At 36.6% G+C, this 10,213-nt stretch overlaps 1 protein-coding gene across 1 annotated transcript; it reads right to left on the minus strand.

Moving 5' to 3' along the window:
- Positions 1-730: 730 nt before the first annotated feature.
- Positions 731-3,449, minus strand: LOC112715236 (short-chain dehydrogenase RED1). The gene is made up of 3 exons (XM_025766996.3): positions 2,876-3,449; positions 1,886-2,045; positions 731-1,207 (listed from the first exon to the last, which is right to left on the minus strand). Exons 1-3 carry the CDS (start codon positions 3,222-3,224, stop codon positions 871-873), a joined length of 846 nt encoding a protein of 281 aa, XP_025622781.1. The 5' UTR covers positions 3,225-3,449; the 3' UTR covers positions 731-870.
- Positions 3,450-10,213: the final 6,764 nt, after the last annotated feature.

The following is a 10,213-nucleotide window of genomic DNA, read 5'->3' on the forward strand; positions in this document are numbered from 1 at the left end:
GAACGCAAAGAAAAAGGAGAAGAAGGAGGAGGAGGAGGAACGTGAGATACGAACATTAGGAAGAACGCGAAAAAGAAGAAGAAGAAACACGAAGAAGAACGGCATGATTTTATGTGCACGTTATATAAGTAGGTTTTGTTGAGTTAGGTTAATTTGGTTGGACTTTATTGACAAAAAAAACTTAAATATATAACAGGACTGTAAAAATAAGGCGATTTGAATGTCTAATTAGTAAAAGAATACTTTATTTCAAAATTTATTTTGACTGGTTTCCTTCGATGGATAACACAAACATTTTTTTCCAATTATATTAGATGTTCATAAACACACTATTTTTTGAATGTTCAAATATCATAATCCTATCATGTCATACATTATTTTTCAACCTTGTATTCGTACCTACATCTCTCCATTAATTTGTGATGGAACTATGGAAGAGTGCAAATAGAAAAGTTTGATGAAACAGAAATCACAAACAATTATGTCTGATTTATTGATTTTGAATACTACTGTGCTTCAAGTTATAAAGCATCACTTCATAATTCTACTGCTAATAAATAGATACATCATCCTTTTATTGGTACAAAAAACAAAGAAAGAAGTATATCGTTCCTTTAAAACTCGAGTCGAAAATTTGTTATCTAATGCACAACTCTAGTCAGTATGAAAATCACGTTTAAATTTGAGAAAAATTAAACTTTAGTGGAACCATGTTCAAAGAAAGTTAAAATCAGCCAAACACCAACTCAAGAAAATATAAATTGAAGTATTATTCATTTATTCTCTACAATTTAAAAAAGTTTGGGATTGAATACAAGTTATCTAATATAAACGTAGAAGATGTATAGAACTATAGATCAAACTTTGAGTTCAGCATTTCATCGCTTTCTTCAAAATAAAGTCCCTAACACACAGCGGCAAATGGTACATGATGGCCATTGCGGTAGAGTAATGGCCGTAGGAGAACCACGCTGGTGGCTTCTTCTTCAGGATAGCGGCCACGGTGTGTTTCGCAAACTCATCATTGGGGGTTGACTTTGTTTTCTGAGAAAAATAAGCTCTATCTCGAATTGCGGCTTCAAAAGGCTTGAATAAGTCCCACTCAGGCATGTGGTCGTAGCTAGCTATGGCGGAATTTCCAATATTTGACTTGATAGCTCCAGGGACAACATTGACAACATCAATTCCAAAATGGCTAAGTTCCAATCTATCAGAAAACCAATACAATGGGAAATAAGAAAAACCGCAACGATTTGCCTACATGTAAAGGCAAGTATAATAATAAGACAATGCATAAATGACAAACTCAACTAATAAGACAGAGCATAAAGGAAATCAACCAAATAGAAAATTGCAAAAATTGGCTCAGTTGAGCACTAAATCCCATAGTGCATAGTCCAATCCACTATATGTTAACTTTTCCTTAGTTTCATTGCACTTAGTTTTAAGAGCATCTAACTGTGGTGTACTACTTCCAGTTTTATTAAAATTTAAAGTATATCACTAATCTAAGGTATAAAGGGGCCTCAAGGAAAGGCATGAACACAATATATAAAGCAACATATTATATATTTATTTTTGTTTTTTATAAAAAAAAAATTGGATCTGTTTCCATACATTTGTGTCTCTAGTTTATTTGGACAACAGGTTGAATTAATCAAGTCTGAGAATAACACCTTTCTATTTGAAATTCTTTCCAATAGAAGTGGAAATATTTTAACTAAAGCTGAAACACCTGGTAGAACAAAGTGTTTCAGAAAGTCATCCTAAAGAACTTTAAATTAATCAAGTAGTCCTTTGAGTTAGATTAGTCGGATTCTTGTAAGAAGGATGCTAGTGACAAAGACCAAGAAAGCAAGCACTACAAGAGGAAAATGAATGAAACCTTAGGGTATCTGTCAAAGAATGAAGGGCAGCTTTGGACGAAGTATATGCGCCAGACCAAGGTCCAGATGCCATAGCCGTAACGCTTCCAACATTCACAATCTTACCCTGTTTCCTCTTTGCCATATGAGGAACAACAGCCTGAATCATCCTCAAGGCACCTGCATGTCCCCAGTGACATAGAAATTTGATAAGTCCTACACAGACTGTGCTTATCTTCAAATCGTTTCCAGCACCCCAAGCATCGGTCCCCCAAGGTTTTCGGTACTAAAAAGTATTACTAAAAAGTATTAACAAACAAACAAGCAAACACTTCCCTAACTCCAACACCAAAACCATTCAAAACAATGAACCATTTCATTCCTCTTTGGTTAAGCTTTAGATATTTTTTTTCCCCATAGTATCCTCTAGCCTAGCAGACTAAGGACTAATCCTTCGCGGATTAGAGCTACATTTAAGGTTTTGCAGCAAGCCAATGGTTACTATATGCACAAGACGAGATTCAAACCTGACACTTGCTAAAGCAAATAAGTAAGCTAACTAATTGACCAGGTTGGTTGGTTTGGTTAAGCTTTAGATTGGAAACCTGAAATTGAATTCCTTGATTTGGAACTAATTAGTCTTATAAAGTTGAAATCCTGATAGATTTAAATTCCCTTCATCAAAGGCTCAAAAGTTTTGTGATGGAATTAACTGACATTAAAAAAATAATATACCTGAACTACACTAAACTAACATATCTCTTCTCTTCCCCACGCTTCCAAAACAAAAGACAAAATAGTCAGAAACAAAGTATTGAACAATTATTATTAAATGCATTCCAAACAAAGAATTGAATTGAACTAAATTGAGTTGTATAATTTAATACCAGTTAATAACACTAGATCCTATATCCACTAAAATCAATCGAACAAACACTGACTTCCGCAGTAAGAATTTCAGAAAATACAATGGAATCGAAGACACAAAGTTAGTTAGGGTTAGGGAATACCGAAGACGTTGGTTTCGTAGGTGCTCTGAATCGCAGAGAGAGGAACCTCGGGAAGAGGGCCCACACACTGAACGCCGGCATTGTTGACAAGAACGTCGACACGGCCGAAGTGGGCAATGACGGCGTCGAGAGCACGGCGGACGCTGTCGTCGGACTTGACGTCGAGCTCCTGAAGGAAGAAGCGGGTGTCGTGCTCAAGGTCCGCCATGGTGGAGCGCGACCTGCTGGTGGCGACGACAGCGCACTTGTTGGCTGCGAAGGCGCGTGCAAGCGCGTGGCCTATGCCTCCCTCGGAGCACCCCGTGATGAGTACTATCGGTTTGTTGATGTCTTCGCGGGGATCCATCATTCAGTAGCAGTTGTGACTTGTGAGTACTGAGTATGATGATATTGCGTGTTCAAATTTCGCTGATGGTGGGGTTTTGTTTTTCTATTGTTTTTATTTTTTATTTATCCATGTTTTGGGGCTGACATGGAGTCCGGTGCGAATGGGACCAGCATCGGGTGATGTCGTTACAAACGATGAAGCTGCACACATTTTTCCTAACATTTAAGTGCTTAAGTAACTTTACGCAAGTGGTAGACTGGGCGGTGCCTATGACTATGAAGAGCACACACGTAAATTTTAAAAAGTTATCGGATATGAAAACACGCATATATTAATAATATAATATATTTATTAATATTAAATTAATAAATATTTTTAAAAATAATCATGTAATATACTTTTTCTTCTAAAAGTATATAGATATTAAAAAAATAAAATCACAAATTTCTATATCTTAATAGAGTTAGTAAGAATTTTGTACATTATATGTATACAAAAAAAATTATCTAAAATTATATTATTTTTTTATTTATGGTTGATATTTTTATTATTAGAAAAAGTCATTCTTTCTAATTTCAGTTCATCAAAAAAAAAAATTAGCAACTTCAAGAATTCAATTTTCTTCATCAATTAATGAAAAAGCATCTCCAACAATATTCTACATAGAGGGTGGCAAACGGATCTAAATTTGCTGGGCCGTCCCGTGTAACCCGCCAAAAAAGGCGGGTCGGGTTAGAAAATTAAGACCCTCAAGTAGTAAAAGCCCGTCTAACCCGTACCACTTAAACCGCGAGCTTTGACGGGGCAGAGCGGGGAGGGCTTCCCGCCGGGTTTAGTGTTTTTCAGTGAGGGAGTATTTTTATAATTTTTTGGCCAAAACCTAACTTCCTCCAACCTAACTTACAAGAGTATGAAGATAAAATTGAGTGGTTTGGATTATGTTTATGTTACTTTGGAGACAATATTTATAATTATGTTTTAAATTATGTTTATTTTGCTTTGGAGAGAATATTTATACTTATGTTTTGGATGAAAACTTAGTTAATAATTATGTTTATTAGATATTTATAATTACAAAGATTTTAATGTTTATGAATATAAAAAATATAATTTTTTATGTCTTTAGAAATTATAAGTTTATTAATATGATTGTGAAATTATATATATTATTTAGTAGTTAATAGTATAAAAAAAAGAGGAGCTTTGGCGGGCTTAGCCCGCCAGCCCGCAGTTAGGCGGGGCGGGGTGGGATTCTAGGACCGCCTCACTAGGCGGGGCAGGACGGACCAGCCCGCCAAAGGACGGGCTTCTAGTGGGACGGGACGGGGCGGGGCGGGCTTCCACATCATAGTTTTTTCTTTATTGTATTGTGAAGTTTTTCTTGAAAGAAGATGAAAATTAGTGTGGACAAATACTAAAATTTCTGCAAATTTAGGCTTCAACGTATTTTTTTTAGAGAATGCATAAAAGAATAAGTGCTCCAATTCCTTTCACAACAAAAAGATGAAGATGGTTGCCCTAGTAGCCTATGAGCAATTGGTTGAAGAAGTTTTTCTTTACCATCATGAATTAGCCACCAAAATTTTGCATTGACTATGCTTCTATCATTTAAGAAGTCATAATCATCAAAGACACCTCTACCATCAGAAAAGCTTGTAAGTTCAATGTGTATTTTTCTTCTCTCTTCTTCATCAAGAAAATACCACTTCAAGCATTTAACTCTCTCATTAGTGATCTCAATATCTTGATGAGGATAAACTCATGTAGGATCTTCTCTCAACCATTAGTGGCTATAATACCTATATAATTAGTGGTTAAGTAGAAATTAGTAATAATTCAATTATCTTCACTTATAAATATAAATTATAAAGTATAAATATAAAGAGTTACTTTGGATTCAATGAATGTGCTAAACAATGAAGAGGTTTGCTACATTTTGTCCACTCTTAAACAAATATTGCAGCGAGAATTAGAGTAACAACGACAAGAACGGGCGAAAGTAGTGACTGGAGAAGCGATGAACACATCAGCGAGCACGGAAGCAGTGACGACGAGCACGACGAAAGTGGTGACTAGAGAGGTGACAAATGGCAGCGAGCAGTGACGACGAGCACCGCAGAAGTGGCGGCAGTGAAGAGGAGATGCTGGGATTGAGAATAAGTGGGTGTGGAGAGGGACGATGAACACCCACGGCGGTGAGGACCGGAGGTGGCGGTGACAACTAGAGGTGGCAGCAGACCGGCAATAAAGAAAGGGTGAGTGGATGTGGAGCCAAAAAAAGTTTAGGGGTCGAGGTGAAAAGTTAGCGTTTTTACCTTTTACAATGCATCTTTTGTAAAAGTAAAATTGAAGTGAAATTTTCAAATCACTTTTGCGTCGTGTCTGGGCAGTTTTTTTATTTTTTGGACAGGATACATTTTTGCATGTCGAACGAGTGTCTTCGTGCATCATGTCTAAAATGTGTCCAACACACCGACACTGCAACTAAATAAAGTATTTGTACTTCATAAGTCAGTACATATAATGCATTGGGTACCTAACTACCTATCCTTGAAGATGGGTACAGAGATAATAATGAAAATTTATAAATATCCTACCTATAAAATGTCACCTGTGGAAATGGGAGGAGATTTAATCCCCACTCTGTGGAAACTCTTTCCCAAAGATAATTATACTAATGGATACTTAAAATTAGTTATTAAAATATAAATATATTTTAAAAACAAATTAAATTATATATAAAGATATTAATAGTTAATTTTAGTGTATAATAATATTTTTATAATTATATATATTAATAAAAATAGATATTTTAATGATAGTAATTTTTTATAAAAATAATATTTTGAATTATTAGATTAGTTGATATATTTGGTTGAATATATTTGACTATATAAAAAAAAGTTATCACTTATTCCGAGCATTACCTGAAACTGGGTTGTTTTTGGGCTTAGACGTGAGGTCCAGACTCCTTTTAAGGCAGCGTCCGACTTGTATTGGTGCCGAGGTGCCGCCGTTCGAGTTCCTCGTGATGAGGTGGAGGGTGGTTCCTGTAAGAGACTTTGATACTTAAGTTAGCAAGGGCTTTAAGCAGGTTTTTAGTAGATTAGGTTCTGAATATACCTGAGGATGTTAGTGTATTTATAGTAGAAAAGATAACTATCTTTTTGGAGTAGTTCTACCGTAAGTGGTGGATAACCATTCCTTTTTCTAGGAAAGTTGTTAAGATCTCCCTTTTAGGTAAATGGGAGATATCTTAGGACTCAGTTACTTATTCAGATAAGTAAGGCTGAACTGTTGTCGTTGCGCCCGACCTCTATGAGGTCGGGTAGGAATGGATAAGGCCACCTTTATTGGATGGGCCTTTAATCATTTTGGGCCTGGCTTTACTTTTTGGGCCAATGTATGAATAGTTTTCCTGCTTGAGTTCGAGCTTTTATGAGGTCGGGCTCGAGCATTTTGTGGCTTTGGGATGTTGACACGTCACGTCGGGTAAACTGCCTTTCTGGGATAGGTCGGGTACTCGACGTGCTTTCTAAAATTCAAAACGTTACGTCTTTATGTAACATCACGCATGTTCCTTCTTCGGTTACCTGGTAACCATGCACGCTTTTAATTAGGGGTGCAAAATAACACTTTTGTCTTCAGTGTTTTATAAATACTCAATCTTTTTCTCTTTCATCTTTTTTCGCTTTCTTCATCTCAACTTGTTTTTTTTCATCTTCTCTCCAAAATTCTTCACAGCTCTTTTTCTTCTTCAAGATTTCTCCTTCCGTTTGCTCGTTTACTTAAGATTTTTGGATTGTACGTGCTTTTGCTGTTTGAAGTAATCTTTTTCCGTTTTGCATTCTTCTTTCCAGGTTGATTTTTGCCCCCTTTTCTTGCTCTGTTTTTTTGCGTTCTGTTTTCTTTGTTTTACTTTTCCACTTTGATTACAATTTTGATTCTGGAAATTTGCTTGCATTCTTTTGTTGTTGCTGTGATTTTGAATGTGGGATTTTATTTTGTAATGCCCCCAAATGGTGCCATTTTCTTATGAAAGATGGCGTTATTTCCATATTTTGGAGATATAGCATAACTGTTGTGTGTTGGAAGGGTTTTGCAACATTCTTGGTTGATGTTGACCCAAACTCTTTCGAAATTTGTAAATGCTTGTGTTGTTTATTCTTTGCATTTAGGAGGTTGATGACGATCTTTGAAGACGACCAGACCTTTTGATCATTTGTCTTGATTTGTTGTTGTCCGATTTGTGGTGATGAATTTTTGTTTTGTTGTATTATAGGTATAACTTTTATGTCTCGGTCTGTAATTCACAACATGTTGTCTAAAGTCCCATCTGATCTGACTTGGGTAGATATTTCTATTCTTACTCCTATTCTTGTTATTGATAATGAGTATGCTGAAATCTTTCATAAACATCATAGGTTATGTTTGAATCAGGAGGATGAGAGGAGTTATGAGATTGTAGTTGACGATCTTGAGGAGAGGGTCTGTTTCCCCCTACTTGATAGGTCGGAACGTCACTTCATCTATGTCTATGATTACTTTTTTACCAAGCTAGATGTTAGCCTTCCTTTTTTCGACTTCGAAATTAAAGTCCTTAAGACCTATAATGTTGCCCTTATCCCAATTGCATCCAAATTCTTGGAGTTTCTTGAAAATATACCAACTTCTTTGCCGGGAACTTGATGTTCGACCTTTTCTTAAGGTCTTCTTTTATCTTTTTGTCTTAAACAAACCCTTTAGCTCCAAAAAACAAAGGTTGGTTCTCTTTCCGAGCTATCCAGGGGAAAAAGTCTTTGCCACTTTTGACGATTCTTTCTACAATTACATTTTCAAAATCCATTCTATTGAGGGTGTCCGATCTTTCTTTCTTGGTGAGCGGGATGAGCCTATTTTCCCTCTATATTAGGAAGAACATCCTGTAATAGTTAAGTATAATGCAGACACTTAGATGAGATCGAGGAGAGTGTAGTCGGTCTGTTTTAGGAGTGTTGGGGCCGAGCTCCTTATTTAGATACCAAAAATTTTTAAGGAATTCTAGCCAACTTCAATCCAAACTTGGTAGTATTCTTTTCAATTTTTAAATGTAGTTTTATTGACTTTGATTTTAAGGCTAACATGATCCGACCTTAACATTGTGCAGATAAAATGGCCCCCTAAGTCGGCCGCAATGAAAACACTTCAGATCGCAAGAAAAAATGTTGCTGTTCGAAACATACAACTGAAAGAAGCTGGTGAAACTCTCAACCTCTTCTCGCCCTCTAAGTCAAACTCGGGCACATTGGCCTCTTTGAAGATTACTTTTGACCCGGCTCCCCAGCTGACCCCTCCTCTTTCTAGCTCGGTCAAACCAACAGCCTGTTCTCCACCTTCCAATCTCAAGCCGAACCCTAAAAAACGTAAGACTTCGGACTCGGGGGTATATAAAAGCAGGGCTTTGATGCCATTGCTTGGAGTGAGAAACACATCCTTTCCCACAACTTTATTAATATGGACAACATTGCCATAAAATCCCATCTCCAGCTTATGGACCGAGGTGGAGTTCGGACGGCCGGAATTTTTGCAACTCTATTAAGGGAATTGGAGAAGACTTCCCTTGGTGCTATTCAGCGCATGTTGTCTGACTTGCAGGCTGAAGTGGCATCCTTGAAGGAGTCTAAAAAGGAGTGGAAAGAAGAAAAAGAATATCTGCTTCTCGACCTTCACAAAGCTCGGGCTAAAGTAAAGATAGCAGAAGCCGTTTTAGCCATGTCAGAGGGGTTAAAGAAGAAGGCTGAGGAGGGTTACACCAGGGTCTTTGGGGAGAAGCTCGACTTGGTGGTTGAGTTCACTAAATCCCGAGATAAATTAGGGTTTAATTTCTGAGATAGATTGGGATGAAACGAGGGAAGGGGGTAGTAATGAGGGTAACTCACATATTTTTTTTTAATTTGTGACCGAGTTTATGACTATAATTTTAATGATCGAAATAGTAATCAACTAATTTTTTTATTTACTTATTGATCGGTTGCAAAATCGGTCACTACATTTAAAAATAACGATCGATTTTGTGATTAAGAGTTTTAAGGACATTTATTCCTTTTTTTGGTTGTATAAAATTAATCGGTCGCTAATTCGGTGGCTATTAGTGACTGATTTTGTGAGGCACTAAAATCAGTTGCTAACTTAATAATTAGCAACCGATTTAGCGACCAGTTATTTAATGACCAAATAGTTATTCACCATATTTCATTATCAGTTGCAAAATCGGTTGCTAAAATAAAAAATAGCAACCGATTTTGAGACTAACAATTCCAAAGACGTTACTTTTTGTTTTGGTTGCTAATTCGGTCGCTAAATTAAAAAATAGCGACCGATTTTGGTGACCAACTTTATTCTGGTTGTATTAAAACTTTATCGGTCACTAATTTGGTTGCTATTAGTGACAGATTTTGTCGGTCGCTGAATGTAATTTAGCAACTGATTTAGCGACCAATATTTTTTTTGTCCTAGAAATTCTATATCGGTCGCTATTAGCAACCAATTTTTTCGGTCGCTAAAATCGGTCACTATTCTAATACTTTCTTGTAGTGACTCCTGCTCCACTTTCAGCTTTATTGGATGATCCATCTACATACAAATTCCAAGTTGATGGATCTCCCCGGGATTTAGTGTATTCTGCCGCAAAATGGGCTAAATATTGAGATTTGATTAGTTCAGACCTTTATAGTATGAGCTTAAAAATAAGGTCGGAGCCTTCTGGAAGTGATGATAAGGGTGTATGTGAACTTCTATATCTTTTGATAGTTTAGTTCTGCTTCCTGTAGAGCTTTGCTCACAAAGTAGATAGGTTATTATCCATGTTCATCCTCTCTAACCAAGGCTGACGCTATAGCCCGAGTTGCTACTGCTAGATAGAGGATAAGCTCCTCTCCTGGAAGAGGTCGGGTAAGTATTGGAGGTTGGCTTAGGAATGTTTTGAAATTTTGGAAGACTTATTCGCATTCCTGAATCCATTCAAATTAGTT

The sequence above is a fragment of the Arachis hypogaea genome, chromosome 10 (genome assembly GCF_003086295.3).
Source record: "Arachis hypogaea cultivar Tifrunner chromosome 10, arahy.Tifrunner.gnm2.J5K5, whole genome shotgun sequence".
Lineage (NCBI taxonomy): Eukaryota > Viridiplantae > Streptophyta > Magnoliopsida > Fabales > Fabaceae > Arachis > Arachis hypogaea.